Raw genomic sequence first — 27,078 nt, 5'->3', positions numbered from 1 at the left:
CCCCGCTAAGGAGATGTATAGATATCTGAGATTAATTTAGGAAACAAGCTTTTGTTACTAAGTCATTTTAGTATAAATGAAGTTTGTGAGTATCTTCTCTGGAAAACTCTCACGAGGCTATAACTCGTCCACTAGGGAATTCCTAGTGGTTTAAGGCCTTGTTGCATATGGTCAATGCAACCGCACTCTGCGAAACGAGACTTAGCTTAGAATGCACAGTTTTGGCCACTTATCTGTTTTAATGTCTCTTCTTTGCTTGAGGACAAGCAAAATGCTGTTTGGGAGTGGTGTGATAAGCACCCAAAACTGTATTATAAAAACCTGTAGAGACATAACATTTCGGTCAATTTTGTGCTTAATAATCATGAAATAATCGCATCTTCGTGCTTTTTGCAGGTTGGAGCAACTAATGTAAAAATTATGATAAAGCCAGCATTTAAGCACGGAATAGGGAGTATACACATGCCTTCCGATCAAGCCCATGTGAAGCCCAACAAATTCGGACTAAAGCCCAAAGACTCAAATAGTATAGAATCCAATCAAAAACGGGATTACATGCACAGAAGCATCAAACTTCCGAAGCTCATATCTCTTGAACCAGGACTCCGAATGCGACGAGTGAGCTGCTCCGACGATCAGTGCGATGAACTCTACAAATAGGCGGGAAGTTGTAAAAATGCCAAAAGACCGGACTGCCACTGGACACTGTACGTGGACCTACTAGGCGGGCCCATAAGATTTGATGAGTCATCATGCAAGTCAAGACAAAGGTGCAAATAATTGGTGCAATTTTGACACCTTGCATGAAGTTAATGAGTTAGTTGGATTTAGGTGATGATTATCTAAAAAAATGAAAGGTGTCAAATGGGAGTTAGTTGTGGATAAGTGAAAAATAAATGAGAGGAGAGTGTTTCACGTGGGAGAGGAGAAAAAGGCTCTCTTATGTAAAGGGGGGCTGATTTTGGGAGTTGGGAGCTTTTACTTCCTTGACTTTTACTTTTCATTTACATCCATGTCTTTAATTTTGTTTTTTTAGTTCTTAGTTTTTAGAGAAAAGCTTGTAACTTGTTAATGGGGGAACTCTCTCTAGTTTTTAATAAACTCTTCTTCATTTAGGTAAACAGGTTGTAGTTTTCTTGTTTCATTCTCTTTCTTTTTCATTTCACATATCTTCTTGTAGTTTAATTCAATCCTAGGATCATGAGCTAAAACTCTCCCAAGGGGAGGGTTAATGATGCTCATGTGAGGATCATGCTACAAATTTAGGATTCCAAAATCACTACTTAAAAGACTTAGGTTCTATTTTTCATCCTGTCCCAAAATGACAGAGATTGACAATTATCTGATCAATTGTTGTAAAGTAGAACTAGGAGTTGGAATGATATTTCAGAGATGAAATATCATTTCAATTCTACATGCTAGCATGATATGTTTAGAGATAGGTATATTATGTTAGGGATTTGAGATGGTAGTGACCTGTTTCTAAAAGACTTGTAGCTAGGCCTTGCATGAGTAGGATTAATCCTTCCCTATCTCTCTCTCTCTTTCATTTAACTATAAACAAACTTACAAATTTTAGATAACTTGTGTAAAAAAAATCTATCTATAAAATCCTTCTCACTTAGTTCTCCAAAGTGTAGATTCCAGTTGTGATCATTTAAATTCTTGTCTTAGAAGTTGGAACGAAATCCCTACTCGAACTAGACTGACATTCTCAAAGAAAAAAAACAGTGAGTAAGGAATTATTGAGTTTTAGCACGTAGTAAGTCAACTTCTAAAAACACTGAAAAGTGCAAAGATCACTAATCTATCTAAGAACATCTTATTTTGTTATTTAAAATGTATGACAATAGGGATATCTCTTTTGTAATTAAGTGCCTCCTTGATCCCCCAATTATCTTGCGTAGCCACAGTGCATTGCAAAAATATTTATCTAGTGGATAATTGTTCTTTCATAATGCAAGTGATTTGGATGCAAAGATATGTTTGTTTCAGACTCGCTTAAGGAGGTTGTATTTCCATGTAAAGCCACTTGGTGTCACTCAGATAGAAATTTGGCATCAATATATTGACTTTGTTGAGATGCAAGAAGATTTTGACTAGGTAAATTTTATTTTTCTATTCTGGTGGTTAAAGGTGTCTTTATTTCCTCCATCTTATTTGCCTACCATTCACAAGACTTTAAGAGAGAAATACAATGAGAGAGTCTTGCCCTCGATAATCTATGAAACATTGAAAGTTGTGGTAGCACAATATGTATATGATATTACTCTTTTGTTCTTTTGCATCTGCATCTATATATATATGTGATATTTAGTATTTCTTATGACTTCTTTAGTGACTACTGTGCATGTACTCCATCTCAATGGCTTTTGTATACGTTGTTTTTCGGCTCCCTTAATTAATCTTGATTTACATTTTTCTACAAGCTTTTAACATAGACTGCCTTCACCTGTATGAAAAAAACTAACAGTTACCGTACCTAACCCAAAATTGGAATTATCTGTACCCACACGATCATGGAACAGAGCAATGATAAGTGAAAAACTTGCTTATAAATTCCCAAACTTTGCATATATAAGATATTAACCTTTGAGTGTCTCAAGTGGGTATTCTTTTGAATTTGGCATTAATCTTATGATAGGGGTACAAATAGCAGAGCATCGGCAACCTTATGTAAAAGACATTATGGATGACTTCTAGATGTAATTTACAACAGGTTCACGTCAAAATGCTATGCAAGTAGAGTGTAAAGGAGAAGAATTAGTAGCAGTGTTAGCATACAAATTACAGATAGCCAATACAGTGGTAATAACTAATAAGTGACAACCAACAGCTCATGAAGGCTTTTGCCTTATTGGACAACATGCTGATATGGAGATTAGAAGACCACTGTAATAAGATTCAAAAAGGTTTTAAAGAGTATTGTTCAAGTGATTTTACAGCCGGTTTTAAGTTTTTTTTTGAATTCCAGATAAATATAATTATAACGCTCATAGCCCGCCCCCTTGCTGGGTATATAACTTACTACCATCTATGTTTAATTTAAGTTTTAAGGTATAAATGCAAAGTTCGGTATTTCATAGACAGTGAAGTCTACATGAGCTTAGCAAGGTTGCCCATCCAATTGCATCAGGTTGAAAAGGCATTCGTCTTGGTGGGCCTCGGAAGTCATCATTGATCCAATGCTCGAGTATCCAGATAACCACTCCAATCACGATAAAAAAATGTTTCAGTTATGCACCACATTTCCACTGTAAATGGCTTGAGGAATACCCAAGCACTCCACTTGCTCTGATGGAGATGGTATTTTTTCGATTGAGTATGCTCTTTTCCAGCCACTTTCTTCAATCAAACAGATCGTCGATCCGAACACTGTCTTTCGTTACTCCAACATGTTTGATGTGATGGTTGATGTCGCTTATTACTCCATGGTAGCACTCAATTTTTCTGGGATTCCTGTTGTTGTGACAGAATCAAGATGACCTTGGTTTGGTGGAACCAATGAGCCTGTTTCCACTATAGAGAATGGAGAAGCCTACAACAATAATTCAGGCCCCCCTAGCCAGCCATCAGTACCTGTCAGCACTTACATTTATGAGCTGTTCAATGAAGACAGTTGGCCAGGTCCCGTATCTAAGAATAACTGGGGCATGTTGTATACGAATGGAACTGCAGTGTACCCTTTTCGTTTGAATTATTCAGATATAATTTCTGGGAACTCATCAAAGGGTGTGTGCTATTTGTGCCCCCAAAAACAAAAGAAATGATAAAGACAAACAAATGGACGCGACAACTAGTGAAGATTCTGACATAATCAACATTAGTGATGATGAATAGAATAGAGTTACATAGAATTATCAGTTATTTTAAGAGTTATCATTGTGCCAAGTTTTATTAGGAATGTCCATGCATTTTAATTTGTTTAGAAGTTTTAGAACCTTCGATTAGTAGCTATATGACTACTTATTGCCTTGATTTTGAATGATAACTACAGTTTATTTTACTACCTTTGTCACATTAAAAGAAAAAGTGCATTATTACCTTTCTAAGGAAGTATATTAGCAAGTATTACCTCCACTATCCAATTAACCATTTTAATCCGTTGTTGAAGCACAAGTTAACCAAACTCCATAGTAGAGAAATACTGCACCACGTAATCTTTCAACATTAATCCCACAACTAAGGTCCATCACATTCATTCAAGAAGCTACCAACATTAAATTTCTTCATGCAGTAAAGTGAAGGTATCTCCAAAATGCAGCCCAAGCCAATGTAAAGTGAAGGTATCTCCAAAAAAAAACACAGAGACAATTTAAACTCTAATATAATTCATTTAGCAAACCCATCCTCTTGGATGAAACAATCCTGACTATGGGCCGGGCGAAATGCTAGTTCTTTGACAAGTGATGATGTGATCAGCTGAATCAAGGCAGGAAATTTCGATGTCGGGGTATATATCGTGTACCCAAAAACCGATATATATCGGAAATATCAGAGATTTTTTTTGGTGAACAGTCAAAATATCGTTATATATTGATATATAATGGAAATATTGGTCAAATCATCAAAAAATCGGTCAAACGATCAAAAAGTCAAACAATATATATCAAATATATTGGAAAAGGCGATATATATCGGCAAAATAAAACTTCAATATTTAGTGGAGATATATCAAATTTTTCCATGTCGTGTGATGTGTACCTCAAAAACTGAAATATATGGGTGATATTTTTGCTATTTCAGCAATATTTCCTGCCTTAAGCTGAATGCCATGGTCATTGAACTGTTTCCAATAACATAAAAAACATTCTACTCATTTGACTCGGTTGAATAGGGGTGGAATTTTGGCTAATCAAGCCAAGCTTTAGTGTGCTCAGGCTCGAGCTCGGTGATGAGCTTTAAAATGGGCTTGAGCTCAGCTCGACTGATATACGGAAAGCTCGCGGCTCAGGCTCCATAAGCTTGTTTAACCAAACAAGCTCAAGCCGAGCTCAGCTCGACATGCTTGTTTGCCAAAATTCCAATTCCTAATTGTCTTCATTGGCGACAAAAAGAATAATTATTGTTTAATTCATTCCTATATAACAATTTTCTTTAATTTAGATATGATAGAAAGCTAAGAAAGAAGTATAACACAAGATAAATCCACGAATAAATAAAATTAGGAAATTACAAAGCACTATCTTGTTTAATAGTTGTTTCAATTATACAGAGTACAGAACAAATGTAGCCAGATTGGTCCTTTTGTTGGGTTATGGAACTGTCGAGCTTCGCTCTGGTGTCTGGCCAACATGGTTGATGAACGACCGTACCGTGTCATAGTTGAAGTTCCCTCATGATATGAAGATCAGAGGTCGTTTGGAGGGAAAGCTAATGGAATTGATGCTTGAACGATCTGTCGAAGTCATTTGGAAAGAAACCCGAGCAACTTGTCGAAGTCGTTAGGAAAAGCTTTGTGTGATCTACACACATCGTTTGGGACCAAAACTACTGGAATTCCCATCCCATGTTCCCACGACTTGTGGGTATCGGCCAAAACCACCCCCATTTGATCGAGATATTTTGAAATTTCGATAGTTTGTTGAAATTTCACTCCAAAGCCTATTTTCTTATGAAATTTTCTCCCCACATATAAAAAGAAACTTATGGTTAGGTTTGAGATGAATTTGAGAGATTCATTTTCAAGGGAATTGTGGAAGCTCTATTGAGCTAGGGTTTGAGTGAGGTTGTTTGTTCTTGATTCTAGTTAACTCTTGTAAACTCTCTAATCTTTACTATAAAGGAAACTCAGCTCTCGTGTAGACGTAGGTAACATTTACTGAACCACCTTAAATCTTGTGTCTCTTTGTATTTACTTTCATACTTATTGCTTGTTATAGATTGTTTGTGGATTAAGTAGTAGTATTTATTGCTCTATTGAGTTTGTTGTGATAACTACCAAAGTCTTAGATGGGTGACTTTCTTGGTGTGACCTCCAAGAGAAGTCATTTGGGATAGAGAGTAATTAGATTAAGGTGTGACTTCCTAGTGAAATCTCCCAACAAGTGGTATTAGAGCCAAATTGAATCATAGTATACAAGGTGTTTGAGGAAAAGAGTCCACCTTTAGTGTTGCACCAAAGTTGTGTTGCAAGTTAGGTGTTTGTAAAAATTCCTTGGAGAGATTCTTCATCGTTGTTTGGTTCAAGTGGAAGTCACGAAGACCGATAGAAAAAACTATAAGATAGAGAAGTTTGACGGTACAAACTTCGACTATTGAATATGCAAATTGAGGACATACTCTATCAAAAGGATTTGATGAAAGCTTTGATAAGTGAGAAGCCTGAAGAGATTCTGCAAGACATATAAGATTTGCAAGATATAAATGCATTGGCCACAATCTGATTGAGTCTCTCGAAGTCGGTAGCCTTTAATATTAAAACCGAGAAGACGACAAAGTCTCTCATGGAGGCACTTATTACCATGTATGAACAACCCTCGATCGGCCGCTAACAAAATCTATTTGATCTTTTAAACCCCTTAATAGTATTACATTTAGGTCAATTATGTTTATAATAAATAAGAGTTAGTAATATTTACGTATTTTTGTGTATTTCAGAGCTGTTTATGTGTTTAAAGACGTCATTTTGCATGGAAAATGAGTCAAGATGATTGTTAGAAGAGTTCTATGTTTAAAGCTCAAGAATCAATAAGAAAAAGTTTTTTCAAGGCCAGTCAAAGCTGGGAAGTCAAAGTCAATTCGGGTAGAAAAATGACAAAAAGCCATCAGAATGTCAAAAGAGCGCATCTTTAGACTCGGGCCTCGGAATTGGGCCTACTTTATGTCAAAATAACGGCCTCAGAACAAGTTTTCTAATGGTCCTAGTCTTGCCCCAATCAGAGCTGTAAAAGTAGACGAAATTAGGCCTACTTTATATCAAAACGACCGGCTCAGAACGAGCTTTCTAATGGTCCTAGTCTTGCCCCAATCAGAGTTGTAAAAGTGGATGAAAAAGGTACTGAATGAATTTTTAATAGCATTGGCCCTTTTAGACTAAACCTAATGGACTTTGGGCTCACATTAGAGGCCAAAAGTCTAACCTCCAGACCTATACACGAAAATGTAAACATAATCCTCTCCTATATAAAGAAGATTAAGGCTAAACTTAATACCCCTCTCTCCCTCATTAGTTTAGTTTTAATTATGTAACCTTCAATCTCTATTAAACACCATAGTTTCATTAATAAAGTTATTTCTCTTCCTATTATGTCTTCTTCTTTAGATATAATTTATGATAGTTCAATGAATCAAAGCTAAACTCCCATTTGAGGGAGGTTAATGAAGTTTTAAGAGGACTTGATTTGTTTAGCATAGATTTGTTTATTAGGGTTTAAAGTTTGGATTTTTCCTGACTTAGAGATAAGAAGAGAAAAATCTAAACTTGAGGATTGTGAGTTTTGACATGAGAATGGAAAACAAACTTTCCTCTCATGCTAATTTGATTGTGACTAAAGATGGTCTAATTGAATTAGGGATCATAAAAGTCTAAGACTTATATTTAAACTTTTAGTGAGAATATAAAGATTATAATTTCTCAACAATCAATTCTAACACTTCTAGGAATTGAAAAGTATATTTAATTCTCTCTCTAACATTCTCTATCTTTGATTCACATATTTATATTGTTTAAGTTAATTTAGTATAAATTCGTAGTAGCATCATAATAGTTAATTTCTTATTCAAATCATTACGCGTGTTCCTTCCTTAGATTAAATTGGTTGAATTCACATGTTCTTGATTTATTAAGAGTGGAACGAATGTTATTACAAGATGATATATTGAGAGTAAGTATTTAGAATTGATAACATAAGAACGGTATATTACGTGTTAGTGTTATTTAGCATTAATATTAGTGTTTAACTGTTTTTATGTTATATCAAAATTCTAATTGGCTCATCTAGTGGGGTGGGGAGTAATACTCGTTAACCCTACTAAAAATAACATAACAGCTTACCTGTGATACAAACTGTACTTATTATGATGTAAGTTCTCGTTTCTCCTTGGTGTATGGCAATTGGAACTATTTTGTTCCAAGCATACTTTGGTCCTATACAAAATGTTCTTATGTCTACTTGTTATTTTAGCATGCATGTGATAAGTTATATCCATTCGTATTTCATAATATGTATAAATGTTCAATGGTGTGAGATTTTATATTTAATGTGGTATGAGGAAGGATAATTTTTATGAGGTGTTAGTTTTTCGATGAGGACTTAGATGAGCACAATGGATGGAGAGACTACTGTTCTTTCATTGTGAAGTGCGAAGCCCCAAATCTTTAACATTTTTTTGTGTTTCAAATCTTTTAATATTAATTGATATGTGAATAATTGGTTTGGAGATATAAACATTCTTTTTGTTGTTATTAGGTTTAACAATTCTCCAAACATAAAAAAGTATAGCGAAATGTTATCATTTATTTTTCAACAAAACAACTGCATTTTACTCTCTTACAACGTCACAACAAATATGTTTATCTTTTCTATATATATACACACCATGTCAAGTCTTTGAGACGTATGCGAACCTCTAAAACTAAGAGTCATATTGCAACCTGGCAGGTCACAAAAGTCAGTCGTATACCATGTACTAAAATATCTCAACATTCCGGAAGATTATATGAAAACGAAAATTTAATCAGATGGGGTGATAAGCACCCAAAAGTGTAGTTTAAATCTCGTAATAGTATTACATTTAGACCAATTATGTTTATAATAAATAAGAGTTAGTATTGTTTACGTGTTTTTATGTATTTCAGGTCTTGGAGTTGTTTATGTGTTTAAAGACGTCATTTTGCATGGAAAACGAGTCAAGATTATTGCTAGAAGAGTTCTATATTTAAAGCCCAAGAATCAAGAAGAAAAAATATTTTCAAACTCAAGCCCAGTCAAAACTGTAAAGTCAAAGTCAATTCGGATAGAAAAATGACAGAAAACCATAAGAGCTTTAAAAGAGCATATTTTTGGACTCGGACCTATGAATTGGGCATACTTTATGTCAAAACGACCGGGTCGGAATAAGCTTTCCAATGGATCCGGACTTGGCCCAATCAGAACTGTAAAAGTGGGTAAAAATGGCACTGAAAGTAATTTACATTAGAATTAGCCCGTTTAGACTTAACATGACGGAGTTTGAGCTCAGATTAGAGTCCCAAATAACTGAAAAATGTTTGAGAGGTCATTATTATTGGGAGGTTTGGCTGCTGTGAAAGGTCAAAATTGAAGGTAGTAACTAATAAACTTCAAATTCAGTTTGAGAAATCATACATTTGAATTCAATTATCCATATCGCTAACTGAATCTAGCAGGTTTCATGCCAGTCTGAATGTAGAAGATCTTTGGGACTGCACAATGTACAAAGTTTGGTCCAACTGATAAATGTGTAACCAATACAAACAAAGGGAAGGTCATTGGACACCCCATCTCAAGTCAGAAAACTGAAACCAAGGGGAAAATGGTTTAAGCCACATATCAATAGAAAAGGAAAATGAATTATTCTCTGATCCAAAGGTATGAATCTTACTTTAATTTATTTCTTCGTTTTCATTTAACAATTCTATCTATGTAATTAATTTGTTATACTGGTTCATATTTAAGAAAATAGCAAATGATATGAGCTTTTCAACTGTTTTTACATATAGAAATGGTTCTCTTAGTACGCTGGTTAGAAGACTTTTGTGTCTATCAAGGCTCTCTTATAACAGTGGTCTAAGGTGTTAACGGAGTTTAGAAATTGTTGTTTTGAGCAATTCGTGTTTAGACGGGTCACGGGACCACGTGTTAGCTCTGGATATGTTGTTATTGGTATTAGCTATGTTACATGGGCACACCATATTTCAAAAATAATCCGTGTCGGACACATATTGTATGTTATATATCATATACCTCAATTTCCATGTCGAATACAGGTGTAGTATCAAAATTTTGGGGAAACACGGATTATTTTTGAAATATGGCGTATCCATGTAACATATGTATGTAGCCACTCGGTTGTAATACTTTTTCTATTGTGTTGTAGGCTATCGTGGCCTATTTTTATACCGAACTAAAAACAATAAGTTAACCATTTTCTTTGATGCCTAAAGTAGGATTGTGCACTCTATACTATCTAGAACGGGTGCATTTCCTCAGTTTCATCTGTTTTTTACACCTGTCAACTTTTCCTTGCAAGGATTTACTTGACCAACAAAGCTTGTCCGCGATCTGATTTCTTCTGTCGAAGGGGATCAACTGGCTGTGCTAAAGCTTGGAACTAACTCGAATTAAGATTTGAAAATTCATTAATATCTCGGTAGGCACGAATGCACGATCCTAAAACTTGAAAATTCTTTTGTGATAAATACAGAAAATGATTTAAGAGAATTAAGCTGTGTATTAGGAATAGCCTTTCCTTCAGCAATAATTTCCAGGATTACTGACACAATAGAGGGAGGAGTGCAGTCCTTTTAGATTTCCCAAGGACCAAGAGTTGCTTTTAGAGTCCCAAGGGATTGGAAATCATTTGACGTGAAAAAATATATGTGGTGCTATTTTGTAGGTAATCCATGAGAAAGTAAAATTTGACGGACAAGAACAATTTAATATTGTGGCTTTATTAAGTTTGTCCGTCGCAAACATTTTTAGATATTTTTGAACTTATGTTTGAAGTCAAAAAGATTTGAAATAAGTGGAAACAAGATAAAAGTATATGAAGTGCAACTTAAGTAGGTGGTCCGTTGGAGACGATATCTTGGCAAATATTGCAACACAAGAATGGTTTTGAAATTTTAATATATTGGCTATGTTATCTACAAATGTGAGGATCTAGCTTGGGTGTTTTACGGTGTTGTAAATGGTTATTTGATGTGGAGTAGAATGTTTCACAGGGCGTTTGGTTTTCAACCATTGTCAAAGGTGCCACCTTAGGAACACCTTTGACAATGACTTGCAATTTTTAGTACTGAAAATTGCTTCCTCGGACCGGGGTGCCTTGGTCGTTTTGGGCGGCCTCAATTTACTAGTGGATGGTTAAGTGGAGGGTCCTTCGAAGTCGTTATTGACAACTTGTTTGATCAAGTTGAAGAACACCTTTGACAATGACTTGCAATTTTTAGTACTGAAAATTGCTTCCTCGGACCGGGGTGCCTTGGTCGTTTTGGGCGGCCTCAATTTACTAGTGGATGGTTAAGTGGAGGGTCCTTCGAAGTCGTTATTGACAACTTGTTTGATCAAGTTGAATACTTGAATGTCGAGTTGTATAAGGAGTAAGATCAGACATCTAGTATGAAGCAGCTTGTTGGAGAAATGAAGAAAACTTACTGAACGGAACAATACCAACTGCAACATTAGGAGAAAGTCTGTTAGAGAGGTATCTTGGTGTATTTTGTTGCACAAGATTATTATTAGTATTTTGGTTCTATTGTTTACAAAGTTGAGGAGATTAAGGGGGTGGGGGCGTGTCCCATTAGTATCGTAATGAATCATTTTATGTGGAGTAGAATACTAGGATGTGTCCTACAGAATATAACACTTGGTATTCACATAGAGGGAAACTTCGAAGAGTTATAGACAACCTAAGTTACACTTACATGAATAGGTCTCTCTGTAACCGACACGGATACGAAGTGTTTAACAGAGAGAACTGTGAAAAATTGAGGTATATCAAATACAATATATGTCCAATATGTGTTTGATACGGATACGTGGATATGTAGCCGACACAGATTTATTTTAAGAAATTATGGTGTGTCCTTGTAACCTAGTTGACAACTTGTTTTGATTATATCGAATATGAAGCAACATGTTGGAGAAATGAATAAATCATATGTGAGAGAAAACTTGATGATGAATTATTGTAGCTTTGATGGGGACTTTCAGGGGACAAGTGATAAGGGTAGAAGATCAATTTTAAAACTGAGAGTGGACAGGAAATTAAAAGCATTTTTAACCGATGGACTGAACTCTGACGTGGGGTCAAGCGACAACATATCAGGAGAAGCTCAAGTTAGTATAGCTACAAATTTAGACCGGATTGATGGAAGAGTCAGTTTTTTCAGCTGACACCCAATGTTGAAGACCTTCCGCTGACCACACAAGACGTCCTTGTAAAATATTATAAAAAAATATAAAAAAAATGTTTTGATGGGTAGTCAAGACGTCCTTGTCAAACACTATGAGGATTGTGTAAGAAAAGTTGCAGAAAGAATATCAGTTTTGGTTTATTTAAGTGCGCCATGTGAAAGTTTGAACCTTTGTTAGATACTTAGGATAAAGACATTATGATGCATGGGCATGGAAGGTTCTAATTATATTATTAGTAGTCTTATTGAATTAGTAGTTTCCTATTTGTATTAGATCTATGTTATTTAGTAAGGTTTCTATTTTGGTTTCCATTAGAATTAGGAACAAGAATTATTATATGAAGGCATCTAGGCCTCAATTGTGAGAAGGTTGTTATTGAATATTATTTTCTTTCTTCATATTGAAGGTTTAAACCCTAGTTTTAGGTGTTTGTCCATTAATCATAATTGATGTTCATCCATTGTTGAAGCTTCCGCCAACAAGATACATCACATTACCTACTTACAGAATCGTGGTAAAACTAATTCTTACCTATCACTGATGGTATCTTATTGACCATCCTTAATTCAAGAAAGATGATATATCCTGTTTAAATTATTTCTAAAAGAAAATCAACTGCTGTAAAAGCAACTTAATAAATTCACAAACTAATGCACGTTTAGAGAAACCACATGGTGTATGATTTTTAGTGCACTGGATAAATTTACTGGGAGATTACTTGGCTAGGGTTTTGGTTTTTCAATACGGCAACCGTTAAATCTATTAGTATTGGTGTCGCTTTGAGTAGAACTTAACTTAACAAGTTGTGAGACTTCTACTATCAGTTTTCTTTGTAACATTTAAATTTGAAATGGCATTTCTTTTATTGGTGACGGAGAAAAAGAAAACGAGGAAAAACAAAACTATGATTTTGTGAATGAAGAAAAAACAAAAAACATAGAGAGTTGTTTGTGTAGCAATGATGTGAACGTTGGGAGGAGATTTTTATGAAGGGAGAATGTAATGAATGGGGGATCAAGTAGGACTTTTAATAAACTTTAATGAGAAGGCTAAAGTCAGTTAAATTGGTTTGCTCAGATGCAGTCTATACTGGAACAATTGCAGTTAGGAGTCTTGTGAGTTTAAGAGTCAAAGAGACGGATGTGTCTAGGAGATTCTGAAATTCTAACTAGAAAGTGAAAATCAAGTATGGTGTGCTCATGTGCAACATGGACTGGTTCAAATTTCGGGTTTGCAGTGTTGTCAATTTTATTTTCTTGTTTTTTAGACAAAGAGGAGTCTAAGGAGGTGTAAAATATTTGATCTCATACAGTTATTGTATTGTTTGTTTGTATTTCCTTCAGTGCTCTTCTTTTGTTGCTGTTACTCTTCGTTTTTACGTGATCATTCTTATCTTTTTCTAGGTGAACATCTCGAGGTTATCAAATCTTAATCAAGCATAGATATGAAAGTTCACCTTCAAAAAGTAGTGCATGTGTTTCTTCACTTTTCATTTCATGTTAGCTTTAAAGCTTTCCTAAATCTGGGTGGTTGGTCTCATAATACTATCTATTTTTCAACAGGGAAAAGCCAATGCAAGAAACAAGGCGAAGAATTCCAAGTATAGAGTTCAGAGGGTTTACTTCTGATAGTACATCTGTCCAAGCAAAGCCTGTATATAGAGTGAATAATTGTATGACATTTATAATCTAGTTTTAGCATAGCGAACAGAGGCATGAAGCACAAATGTCCTTTTGCCCAGATAAGGGTTCTTGTGGTAGTCTGTAAGTTTTGGTTTTATGTTCAGAGTTACTCTATTACTGTCTGATGAGAGTTTCTTAAGCTGAGAGATTCTCTTGCTGTTAATTTTGAGAAAGTTTTCATCATGTACTTCTGTAGTTCTGTTCAAGTCATGCAAAATGCAAGTCATTGATTTTACCATTCAAACTAGCCTACTGATATTTTCCTCGAAGAAGCATAAAATCCTTCTAGACATTTGATCTTAAACATTGTACAAATTACTTCTGAAGGTCATTAATTTTGCAGTGGGCATGAAAGCAAGAATCCAGTTTCAAGGTACAGCAAGCACAAAGGATCTAATTTTCCAATAGGGACATTGTGACGAATGAACCTAGGTTGGAATGGAAAGCTCTGCTGAGGTAAATGATAGAAAATGGGAGGCGAAAGGATGTTGATAAGATACCTGATGACTGCTCTTATTTCTGGAGAAGGTTATGTAAGCATTTGAAGTAATTAATCACACAAGTTGGGCAGTTGGGGATAGATCCAAGATTTTCGTGTTCAATGACCCTTGGATTATCCTAAACAACTAACCTTTCACTCTGGAGGACTTCAAATCTATTCATACCACACTCCATTATCTATATGTAAACCACCTCCTTCATATTGACACCATGTCATGGATCCTAACTAGGAATGCATAAATGTATTCAACCTATATATTAAAAACATCGCAAGTGTTATCCACACAACGCCCAATTTCTCCACATAATCTCGTTTGGTAAAGTCAGAGGAAGGGTTCCTACACATTCAAATCTGTCTATCATCTTATCATTAAAGAGGAATCTCATGCTCAATGCTCCTCTTTGAACACTTAAGGCAGTTAAGCATATATTTAGACTAATTTAGTCTTATCATTGAGGCCAAACGAATAAATGGTACTACTCATTTACTCAGGTCATACAAATCCTATTGTAAGCGTGCAAATGACGCAGTGATGCAGACATTGGAAGTTTCCCGGGGGTTTAAAGTTTCAGCCTTCTTTGTCAAATATCACTACTAATGTAAATGCAGTTTCTGTTATAAGCAACCTATGGAGGCTTTTGCTGGGAACCGTATTTCACTTGCAAAGGAAATTATAAGAAAGATAAAAAGGGGCCCGCTTGGACCCCCTTGTTCTGTTAAAAAAAGACACTTTCAAAAGAGATAATACACGCATTCATTTCACAACCTTCCGACACAAGCCCTGCTAGAGCAAGAAATTATATTCATTATGGCATGGCTACGTTAATAGGAACAAGGGTGTCTAGCCATTCCATGTTTATAGTACAATCAAAAATCTAAACAGCAAATTTGATGATTCCTGGTAAGATTTTCCTCCAAATACTTAAAAACATGGGGAATCCTGGTATAATTCATCTCCGTAGAGCACCATAATTTCGTATTACCTGCAAAAAGTGTATCAACAGTCAGCTTCCATCTTCTATTGTAACTGCAAGTACAAATGGACTTCTTAAGCTTTTAGTTCTATGGGAATTGTCAAATCTTGACTATGTTACTACATTCTACTTACAAAAGAGCTACACACCGAGAACAAAGGATCTCAAAGATTTTAATATTTACACAGACCACTTATGAGAACCTTGCTTTAACCACTGACGAGTGGAAAGGATAAAATTTGTTCTACAAATACCTTAGAGCACACCTAACTCAGATTATCAAGTACACCACGGAAAGAAAAAAAAAACTTGTTGCTGTGTGGTGAGCTAAACTTTACAGTCACTTTGCAAAACAGGAACAACGAACCTCCTTGAACTGCGACCAATATCAGTTTGCTACAACCCTATTTTATGCAGATAAAATATACACCTCAACTAGGATGGCATTTGGTGAGCACTGATGGCTGACTTAGACAATATTCTGCAAGTGAAGGTAAAGTCCTAAGAGTTAGACGCTAGTTGTCATGGCTTTCTAGGCAAGCTCTACCATAAGTTGCAATCAATTCCTAGAAATTCTATCTGTTTAAGAAGGCTTGGAGCTTGCAATCTAACTAGACATACAATAATGTAAGTTCAAAGTGACTCTCCTCAAAGTAATCAAAGGTGGTGGACCAAACTCTAGGACTGCTCTGGTAACAGATCAAGAGATTGATTCGGAATATTAAATTGAGAAAATGAAATCAAATTAATTCCGATCTCCCATATTTATATTAATGACCAACAGTCCAACAGTAGTGGTACACTAATATAAGTGCGAGGTTTATATACACATAAAGTGCAGATAAACGAAAACTAGTTACAACACTTTAAGCCTCTAACAGATGGCATGAGTCAGCTAACCTAGAGGATAAGGAAGCTTTCATACAATCGAAGTATGCAAAACAGCATTGAAAGGACGTAAACCTATGTTACACTGATACGGCATGTGTGTCGGTATCCGACACAGCACCCAAAAGAGCGCCAACACAGGGACGCGGCTCATGGAGCTACATATGCTATTATTTTAATTATAACCATCTCGGACCAAAATACTTAAATCGGGCAAGGAAATTGCTCCTATAAAAGGAAATTGCTGAGCAAAATATAGGTTTTGGCCTTATAGGCTTTTGTTTTAGTAGTATCTCCTTGGTCAATCTCTGAGTGCACAAGTTGTCCTACTTCAAATGATCCGCTGAAAAGTAATTCCAAGACTATATGAACCCCAAAATCTCCAAACTACACTGGATGTTTTTCTAGAAAGAATACAACTGTAACCAGAGAAGAAAGGGAATTACACAACCACTAACAGACTTCAATTATGTTCAAGAGATTGACTATATAGGGATGCAAGATGCGTAAAGGAACGACACAACTCACACGAGACTTCAATTACCTTGAACAGATTTACATTTTTTAGCAGCCTTTGAGAGAATAAGGATGTCTTGTGGATTTGCAACCTACATAATCCAAGAAAATTCTACCACTTTCTTAGAGTTGCTCCAGAATTGTCCAAAGTACAACATTTCTTAGTATGCTGAACAGCGAAGGGAGGTACCTTTCCAACATACTTCTGCCCAAATCTTTGCGGGTTTATTGTCATAAATCCTGAGTAATCTACCTGTCATGTTAAAACTGAGGTCAATCCCACAAATAGAGCTATGACAAAATGTTTACAATTAAACCTTGTGATTTTTGCTTTGAATGCAAATCACAGTATCTCCTACCCCTATTACAGGCAGCAGAGGTGGTGGCAGATACAGGGGCATAACTATGCACTCTGTTGATGTATTATAACAGAAAAAAATTAAATTAGTACACTAACTATAAAGGTATTGTTTTCGCATTTTATTCTTATTGTACTTGTACAAGTCACATACTCACACATTTATATAGACACTAAAAAAAAAAAAAACTAATGGTAAAGCCTGTGGGTGTCTTAGGCTCGAAAATTGGAAACTGAAGGCAGTTGGACCTGAACCCTGATTTCTCTTACTGCTAAAGCAGTTATTACAAGAAATTTCTAATCAAATTAATGTTTATTTTCATGGCAGGCTAATCTGTGGGCTCTTGTTTTCCAAAACACCCATTCTAGTTCACCTGAAGGGAGTGCCATAGTTGTTCTCCACTTCTCCTGCCCTCTAAATACTTATATCTATGTTCCTCTTTCTTCGCTGAACTGGTCTCCTTTAAGAAAATACTCCATATTTTGCGTAATTTGCTCTGTTTTTTCACAATTGAAAAAAATAAAAATAAATAAAAAGGCAATTATTGCACAGGAGACCAGAGTTGCAGAAATGATACTTTTTCATATTGGCACATTTTAAGACTTTTGGACATTTTTTTTCCTGAAACAGGGGATGCTGTTATAGCATTTCTTACTCACTATAAATAAATAAATCGTACATAAACTGACTTCTTAATTGGCCATTAACAGATCAAAGAACATTAGGTAAAAGATTATAGCGTCGTATTTTCCAATTGTTCCAGTGAGAAAGAATCGAAGAACGCAACTGAATATAATGGAACCATCACAAAGGAGTTCCTCAATATCAAAGACATAAACGATGTAGGATATGTATCACCTTTATTCTAATTGATGGAAGTTTGAGTTCTGACCGACCAACATCTTTTCCGCTAGCCTTTACAATAAGGTCACCTATAGCAATAAAATTTTACTAAAATTGCACCATAATATGCTTTCACCAGGGATAATTATCATGAGAAAAATAAATGGAAAGATCTCTAAACTGCATAATATGATGTGAGAAAAGGTGTTTACCACTTTGTCCAAATGCTCGAGCAGGAATTGATGCCAACATCACATGAATGAACAACAAACACATATGTCAATAATTAATTCACAAAGCAAATGAACTTCAGATTCATACAAAAATTGCTAAAAGAGAGTTCAAAAGAACACCTGAGTTATTAATGAAGCTAACTTGAATGAATCAAATAAAAGTCTTATTTCTTCCGCACATGAAAACCAAGCATAAAGTCTTCACTACCCCGTTTTCGAGCTCCCCTTGAGTTGTTCCCATTGCCCAAATTAAGGCCCTGCCTTCCTTTTGGTCCATCAAGATCTTCAACGTCATGCGAAAAGATACAGCGTATTCCAAACCGGCATCTTCCCGAAGCATAAAACACACAAGGAGTTTTGCTGTTCTTGTGTGTGTCATGCCTACTGCCATATGGTACATAATCATCATGGACATATCTTCCTTCTGGTTTATCAAGAGCTTCACCTTTATGGGAATACCTGCAATTCGTCCCTTCATGGCAGTTTCCAGAGGTAAAGAATTTACAAGCAGTGTTCTTGTGACTGAATGGATCAGGCTCATGATCACGTCCTGAGTATACATCTGTCTGCCCCTCATGGATCCTTTTATTTGTTCCACAGCCACAGCCACAGCCACCTAGGCAAATGAGAAAGAATATCACAACCAACACACAACAACAATTCAATAGAGTCAAAGATCATTACTAAACAATTTCCTGAGAAAACTACAATTCGGTAGTCGATAAACCAAAAATAAAATATAATATATGATATGATAATATGATTGATAACCAGATTACCATCATATAGAGGCTTCTGAGTTTTGGGGTTCAATTCGCCTTTAGCTATCCCTTGTACAATATCTTTAGGTATGAATGGTCCCAAAAAAGCTAGCTTATCATTCTCCACTTGTAGGTCTTCTGGAGGAGTTGCTAGATAATCTATCATTTCATCACGCAAGTTATAGATTCTCTGGTGCTTTTCATCATTTCATCATTTCATCACGTAAGCACCAGAGAATCTATAACTTGCGTGTTGAAATGATAGATTATCTAGCAACTCCTCCAGAAGACCTACAAGTGGAGAATGATAAGCTAGCCTTTTTGGGATCATTCATACCTAAAGATATTGTACAAGGGATAGCTAAAGGCGAATTGAACCCCAAAACTCAGAAGCCTCTATATGATAGTAATCTGGTTATCAATCGTATTATCATATCATATATTATATTTTATTTTTGGTTTATCGACTACCGAATTGTAGTTTTCTCAGGAAATTGATTAGTAATGATCTTTGACTCTATTGAATTGTTGTTGTGTGTTGGTTGTGGTATTCTTTCTCATTTGCCTAGGTGGCTGTGGCTGTGGAACAAATAAAATGATCCATGAGGGGAAGACAGATGTATACTCAAGACGTGACCATGAGCCTGATCCATTCAGTCACAAGAACACTGCTTGTAAATTCTTTACCTTTGGAAACTGCCATGAAGGGACGAAGTGCAGGTATTCCCATAAAGATGAAGCTCTTGATAGACCAGAAGGAAGATATGTCCATGATGATTATGTATCAGATGGCAGTAGGCATGACACACAAGAACAGCAAAACTCCTTGTGTGTTTTATGCTTCGGGAAGATGCCGGTTTGGAATACGCTGTATCTTTTCACATGACGTTGAAGATCTTGATGGACCAAAAGGAAGGCAGGGCCTTAATTTGGGCAATGAGAACAACTCAAGGGTTAGCATCAATTCCTGCTCGAGCATTTGGACAAAGTGGTAAACACCTTTTCTCACATCATATTATACAATTTAGAGATCTTTCCATTTATTTTTCTCATGATAATTATCCCTGGTGAAAGCATATTATGGTGCAATTTTAGTAAAATTTTATTGCTATAGGTGACCTTATTGTAAAGGCTAGCGGAAAAGATGTTGGTCGGTCAGAACTCAAACTAAGCACCAGAGAATCTATAACTTGCATGATGAAATGATAGTAAGCACTGTCATTTTGTACTTTCTTTTATAGTCTTCAAGCTTTGGATAAGCTTTTGTCCATTGGTTACTGTCAACCAAATGTGTGATCACCTGAAAAAATTGACTAAATTTATCAGAAGATAAACCCACAAAATTTTGTTAGTAAGTGATTCACAATACAAGAAGTCAAAAGGCACACGCAGACTTCATAAAATTTGATAAACACCAGATCCACTTCCAAGCTATAGCAAGTCAAAAGGCACACACAGATGAATCTTCAAGCACCAAGTGTGTAAAAAACAAAAAGGGAAACAACTGCTACCCACACCCAATACAATACCATGTCTAAATGAACACTTACTAATTGTGCCTCCATATCATACCAAGCACAAAACAGTGCTGGACTACCACTACACATCCTTTCCTGAACACCAAGCAGAAAACAGTCCACACCACCACTAACTATCTTATGTAGAAGAGGATAAACAAAGACCATAAGCATGTCAAAACTAGTTGTTGATTTAAGACCAACAGCGTTAGGAATATGACATAGTTGTCGAAGTGGAAAACAGGTACGTTTCAGGAATTGGATCAAACACTTTCTATGTATCACAAACTCATTTGTAGGCCGACTAAAAAATCCACGTATAGAAAGTGCACTCACAAGCAGGAATCCCAGAAACACGAATACACTGATAGAATGTACCAGAAAAAGCATGCATGTTTGGAGGGGTATCCTTTAAATGTAAAGAGCTGGTCAAAGGTCATGTGCAGGACCTAATTGCTAGTGAAGAAAGTACAAAGGTATGGAATGATACTTGGTCGGAGAGAGCGGGGGAAGGTGTTCCTCTGAAGGATAGAGTTTCTATCCAAGATGGGCTGCTGCCCCAGGGGTTAGTAACAGCCAAACTTTCTCTTTGAAAAATGATAGAGCTTGGCCACTTTATGCATCCCACAATCCACGGACGCTTCAAGTGTGGCAAACTATCATGGAAGTCCCAATTGACAGCCATGAGCAGTCAGACAAAGCAATACGGAAAACCCATCCTAAAAGTACACAGACCACTAAAACTGCCAATAATACCGTCACGCAAAGAAGCAGGAAGCTTCAGTACAATTATTATACGGAACAAATGAAATCCACCCAAGCATTCATCACAAAGACACGAAAATGTGCACCCATGATTGTACATAATGTATAAGTCTGCAACTAAAACAACCGAAACTACTTAACAGAAGAAAAAAACCAGAGGATTTTACTTTTTCATAACTGGAATGCTGTAAGATGAGCTTAGCAGCCTTATTTAACTTCATCCCTGGCAACCCCTCCAAGTAATCGCAGCCTCCAAAAAGACAAGCTTCGAAAAACTGTTGAAAAGTCAATTGTCCAAATATACCATCTCCCCTCAGCTGCTTAAACTCAATCAACTGGCAAGAGCCCTTTCAATCTACATCAGTCAAAACCTATATCCAATGGGAGAAAGGAAACACGCTTTGTAAGACTTTTTCTAAAGGGAGGGGTTGCAGGTTGTTTTTCATGCAATGATGGTTTCAACATCCCATATACAGCACACCCTTTTAAAGAATTACGCAAACTAAAATCAACGGATCAAAGAAATGACACCCCTCAAACTCTTGAGAAACAGAACCAAACTCAGCACCTTTTCCTTTTCTAGCTTTCTTTGGCAGTAACGTCGAATGAATATCAGGCAAAACCCCTCCATTATCAATTGTCACAGCACCCAAAGGCTTACTCAATTCCCCGTCATTCCTCACGTCGAATTTGAGAAAAAAGAAGGAAGGAAAAGTATAATATAATTCAAAAGGAAAATTTTTGAGTATGTGCAAAACCAATTCTGTAGAAGTGATGAACTAACATTTTCCTTGGATTTGAACAGTATCAGAAAAAGAGAGAGTTGAGCAAGATTCAGGAAGAAGAGGATGATAACTTTTTATTCCAAACCGGTTCAGTTAACACAAAGAACTGGTTCAGTCCCACCAACCCATTTGATTGTATTTCTTTAATGACCGTTGAATTTCACAAGATCTAAATGCTTACAACCCGAGTGATTTTAGGTATAATTTATATATGTCCCTTGAACCCCTCCCTTTTCTAAAATGATTAGTTTGACAAAAATAAATAGACTTGACTCACCTTCGGACAGCCAAAAAGTATTAAATCTGAGTCATTAGTGACTACAGCATCAACATCCCAGTTGAGGGCCATCCAAGCGAGCTGGGCATCCGCTTCATAGGGAGCCACCACAAACTCAACTTGATGTTGCTTCAAAACCTATAATTTGATTTGTTTATTTAGGTATCTACTCACCATGTTTAAATACATTATAGTTTTCTACTTAATATTTCATTCCAATATAAAATCACCATGTTGAAGTGAAATAAAGTTTTTTTTTCCTACAAGTTTACTAAATTCAAATCATCATTACATCATAAACTAACGAGTAAGATAATATTATACAAAATGAACTATATCCCAGCACTTTATCCTACGAATTTGACTAAGCAAAAAATGATCTAATTTATACTAAACACTTCAATGTACCTGAATCAACTTATAAACATGATAAGGATTGATGTCCACTGAGTCTTTAAACTTTAAGTTTGCTTCCTTCACCTTGCCTATTCTCATTAAGTCTTCTCCCTCTTTCTGCTTACTCTCTCGCTCCCTGCAATAAGTTGATTTTTTTTTTGTAAAACTTACTCGTGGAAGTGGGAAGTAAGATGAACACCAATGACTTAAATAAATGACTAAACTTAAAAATAAAGAACAACACTAAACAAACATAATTAAATAAAACTCAAATAAAATAAATCAACCCTAGAATCATCAATAGGAGATAAACAAGTATTCAACCCACGGGAATTAATCCTCAAACACTGGAGTTTGTAACTAACATAAACACTAACTGAAATCTATGGCTTAAAGTCGTACTTATAATATCTTGTGGTTTCTAAATCCAAATAGGAAACTAACACTAATTGACAACTAACAATAGTCCCAATAAGAAATACTTGAAAAGACCTCCTAAAACTAATTGGACTTCTAAAAACAATTAAACCAACTAAAACCAGGAATTACTAAAAATAGCACAAAGGGGATTACTATAAATAGCAACTACTATTTACATCACGTACACACGCACAATCACATATAAAACTATAAAAAATATATTTGAGGAGTATCATACGATACACATACGATTCAATACTCAATACGTTAAAAATGATAAGATACGATATCATTTTTAACGTATCATTTTCAATGAATGACGGAGATGGCCCTAACAGCTATCTAAACAATTCCTCTTATCAGGTACTCATTTCTACACTATTCTTCAGTTTTAGTAATCAAATTTGCTTAGTAGTACTAGAACTTGAAATGCAGTATGAGTAAGCAGCCATACAAATACTAATGAAAGTCGTCCATTTGCGTTGACAGTATATATGTTAAGATCCTAAATACTAGTGTACTATTGCCTCGGACCTTTGATGAAACATAGCAGATCTTATAATGTGTGATGATCTGATGTCCGATGTGATTTTCTGTTGTCGCTAAGTTTAGGTAGGGGTACAATTGTACAAATTAGAAAAGTCGTAAAAGCTAGTAGCCCCAAGCAAAGGCCATTAAAGAGGAATTCGAGAGGAATAGAAAACTATTTATGAAGTTCTACAGAAATAAGTTCGTGACGTTTGTCTTTATTTTATTTTTTTTCCCCTTAGATATTTATTTCAGCTTTCATGCTTTTTCCAAGCTCCCTATAACTCCACTATGCAACGAAAACCACATCTCAGTTTTACAATCCTTCATCAGATAAGTACAACCACTCAGGTTCTCAATTCTCATTAGATCAATCCTTGGTCACAGCACAAGATCGTTGCTACTTGAATCTGGTATCTCTTAGTTGAAAATACCATCAGCTAAATGATTGTACAAGGTTTCTAAGAACATAGAACCAGTGTCCTTTAGAAGGTTATCAAGTTTTGCCTTGGACACTTTCAAAATTTTACTAATGTAAACTAGTCAGTCTGTCTTTATAAGCATACCATCATAATCATGATCATCAATGGAACAAGTAAAAGCACCAGAAACCATTTCGTAGAAAAAATAAATTGATTTAATTTAAATTTACCTGTTCGAGTTGGAGTGAAACCCTAGAAAGAACGAGCTCAGTCCTCTTTTGTTGTTTTTGTGAAAATGATGAGGAGGAGGAGGACGAATCGTATTTATAGGGAGAGGGAATTGACTTCTTTCTCCCTCCTCCTCCTCCTTCATCTCTGCAATTTCTTCCATAAGCTCACTCTGATTTTCTTTCTCCCTAAAATACGATATATATACATTTTTTTCTTTTAATGCCTGAAATACCCCCCTCAGCCTCCTATTTTCAAATTGACAGCCCACGGTACTATTTAGCTGTAATCATATTTGAGGCCCGACTGAGATCAACTTTAAAATCCACAATTACCAATCTCACTCCATGTGACCTGTTCAGAACTTAAGATACGTTAGATTGCAATTAGTGATCATTCGAATTGAACCCTAAATTCAGACTTACTAATAAAATTTAGCATTAATCTATAGCTTTTTAGACATATATCAACCATTAGTTCATCTATGGTTGTTGCTTTTACTCTAATATACAATTTGTTACTTGTCAGGATCTTAGCAAAAGTAAAAATTTACTTACGGTTCCTTATAAACTCGACCTGAGTTTGGCCCGCTAGCTTACCCGGTCAGGCAACCCGTTAATTTTGCGGGTTGAGTTTAGGTTAACAAATGGTTTGGGTTTACTCCCGCAACCGTGACCCGATTTCAACTCGGCACAACACACCAGCCGACTGGATCAAGGCGTGTGTCTTTAATTTTTTTTTTATTTAATAAGTAAAAATTTTATTGGTAACGAGTTTTACAAAAAATTAAAAAATTAAGACAAATCCTATTCTCATTAATATAACCTCGTTAGAACTAGCTTTCATTACGTTATTGTCCATAATTTTCTACAATCTCTTAAGGAGCTTAACATATCGACATGTTGTACCAATAAACCAAAAGTGTCAAAATTGAACATAATAAAACAATATTTGTCAAGCTTCCTCGTGCATATCCATCTTCTCTGATTCTGCTCTATTAGCTTCTACTCCCACCTCAAAATCATCATTCTCAATCCCTAGTGATAAGTGCTCAAAAAGTGTGTATTCAAAAAATTTGAATATATTTTTTTTGAATATGTATATTTGAGATCTAAGGTACTAGGTACAAGACAATTGTATTAACTATTAGACTTGTTTTCATTCTTATTTTATTTTTATTTTACTATTATTATTATTTTATGTGAAGAAAATTCTGACATATTGGAAGGGTAAGTTGTCTGAGTAAAACTAAAACAATTAGAAATACAAATGCAATAATTAATTAATTTGGAAAAGTTACACAAGTAACAATTAGAGAAACTCAAATGCATCATATTAGAAAAACTCAAAGGCATCATGTCGAAGTCACATGCAATTTATAATTCTAAATAATAAATAGAAGCGTTTTACATTAAATTTCATTATCTAGCAAAGTAAGTTCTTAGCATCAATTATGTTTAAACACAAGTCTATATCTGTTACATAACTCCAAAATAATAAATTTAAATTTAAAAAAAAAAAAATCCCAAAAATAGTAGGTCCTATTCACATAGGGTTGCTTGATTTTTAATCTAATTCTGAGTCGAATAGAGTCTCAAAAAAATCAGAGTCTGAGTCAGATCGAGTCTCAAAATCAGATTGAAAATCAAAAGGCCCCATAGTGCCCATACTACTTTCTTTCGGTATGAGTTTATTGCCTTGAACAATGAGACCCTCCTTCCACAAACAACACTTCCAGTAACTATTTCGTGCTTTCAGAATGAACTCCACTTCCCTATCTTTTCCTTGGTCGCCACTGTAAAATTCTCCAATTTGAAGCTCCAGCCAACCACCTCTGCTCTCGCTTGTAAACTGATCAGAATCAGCAGCAGACTTGAAAGTGGAGGAGACCAGCGAAAAAGCACACACATCTCGAGGAGATGTCAAGGACAGGATGTGAGCTATGCAGTCCACGGGCAACACTTCAGCGATGCTGCTAGTTCTAGTATGAGTACGCCTCCTCCTTTTCATCACCTTTCGAGCCATCTTCCGGCGTTGTAGGGGAGCGATATCTTATTATGCACGCGTGCAACGTAAGCGAACTCAGGACGCCGACCCTCGAGACCGAACTGTGAGCAGCTCCCTCAGGAACACCCCGGTACAGCGACCTCCAAGAGCGACCTACGAGAAAGGAGGACGAAGATATTTCAGTACGAGCACATGGCAGAACGCCTCGTGTAATGATAACCATCAGGGGTAATCATTACCCATCCCCGGAAAATAGGGATAACCTCATCAGCACCCAATGAGTGCATGACTTATAATATAACCAGCTCAACACTCATTCACGATCTCGACCTTACACGTGTAGCATAAACACACGTGTCTTCTAGATTGATCCTTCCCTAAGCCTATAAATACCACCTGATTGAACTACGTCGGGCCTGATTCCTCTCTCCCAAAAAAGAAAGGAAAGGAGAAAAACTAAGAAGAGGATACGTAGGCAGTTCGCTCAGAAGCGAACTCGGTCCCAACAAGAAATCCAAAACACTCCTTTACATTAGCGCCGTCTGTGGTTTCGATTACTTGAGAGCCACTTTAAATCAGTTCATCCATCTCTAACTCTCAAGCCCACGAAGCATGGTTAGCCTAGAAGATCAAGTCCAAAGACCTTGCCCACGGTTTGGGAATAACGAATGAGAGCATTTCCTTGCTCATGGAGGAAAATGCTACTTTACGTGCTCAGGTGGATAGTTACCAGCAACAACAAGTCGGCAACGGAGCAGAGAACAGCATCAATGACGTTAATCAACAGATTAATGAGTTATCCCAAAGGATTGGCGTAACGCCGCAAAGAAGGATTCGACACGATTGTGCACAAGATGCTTAAGACGATCGCGAA

At 36.0% G+C, this 27,078-nt stretch overlaps 1 protein-coding gene and 1 long non-coding RNA gene across 13 annotated transcripts; one reads left to right on the top strand and one right to left on the bottom strand.

Moving 5' to 3' along the window:
* The first annotated feature begins 9,146 nt into the window (after positions 1-9,146).
* LOC147496789 (uncharacterized) lies at positions 9,147-14,027 on the top strand. Of its 2 annotated transcripts, XR_015194900.1 has the most exons (4): positions 9,147-9,266; positions 9,350-9,551; positions 13,505-13,566; positions 13,664-14,027. It is a non-coding gene; the product is annotated as an uncharacterized LOC147496789 (long non-coding RNA). The 2 variants fall into 2 exon arrangements; XR_015194901.1 differs by lacking the exon at positions 13,505-13,566.
* A 995-nt stretch (positions 14,028-15,022) lies between these two features.
* Positions 15,023-24,532, bottom strand: LOC147496788 (double-strand break repair protein MRE11-like). Of its 11 annotated transcripts, XR_015194897.1 has the most exons (9): positions 24,200-24,504; positions 22,612-22,735; positions 22,204-22,341; positions 21,309-21,512; positions 18,078-20,159; positions 17,881-17,954; positions 16,854-16,916; positions 16,692-16,755; positions 15,023-15,268 (listed from the first exon to the last, which is right to left on the bottom strand). XR_015194897.1 is itself a non-coding variant. In XM_086559669.1 (7 exons), exons 3-7 carry the CDS (start codon positions 18,139-18,141, stop codon positions 15,153-15,155), a joined length of 381 nt encoding a protein of 126 aa, XP_086415795.1. In that variant the 5' UTR covers positions 18,142-20,159; positions 22,612-22,735; positions 24,200-24,532; the 3' UTR covers positions 15,023-15,152. The 11 variants fall into 11 exon arrangements, 2 of the variants coding, with proteins under 2 accessions (XP_086415795.1, XP_086415793.1); XR_015194898.1 differs by lacking the exon at positions 22,204-22,341 and having other exon boundaries at positions 24,200-24,531; XR_015194891.1 differs by lacking the exon at positions 21,309-21,512 and having other exon boundaries at positions 24,200-24,502.
* Positions 24,533-27,078: the final 2,546 nt, after the last annotated feature.

This window comes from Coptis chinensis, chromosome 5, assembly GCF_015680905.1.
Source record: "Coptis chinensis isolate HL-2020 chromosome 5, ASM1568090v1, whole genome shotgun sequence".
Classification (NCBI taxonomy): Eukaryota; Viridiplantae; Streptophyta; class Magnoliopsida; order Ranunculales; family Ranunculaceae; genus Coptis; species Coptis chinensis.
The sequence above is the reverse complement of the archived record's forward strand: the minus strand, read 5'-3'. Positions and strand labels throughout refer to the sequence as shown.

What these genes read in the sequence shown, in the direction of transcription:
- LOC147496788 (XM_086559667.1), bottom strand. Translation starts at nt 24,360, where the DNA reads ATGGAAGAAATTGCAGAGATGAAGGAGGAGGAGGAGGGAGAAAGAAGT. An exon ending in TTTCACTCCAACTCGAACAG is followed by an intron (nt 22,736 to 24,199) that starts GTAAATTTAAAT and finishes AACTTATTGCAG; the next exon opens with GGAGCGAGAGAGTAAGCAGA. An exon ending in ATGTTTATAAGTTGATTCAG is followed by an intron (nt 16,917 to 22,611) that starts GTACATTGAAGT and finishes TTAACATGACAG; the next exon opens with GTAGATTACTCAGGATTTAT.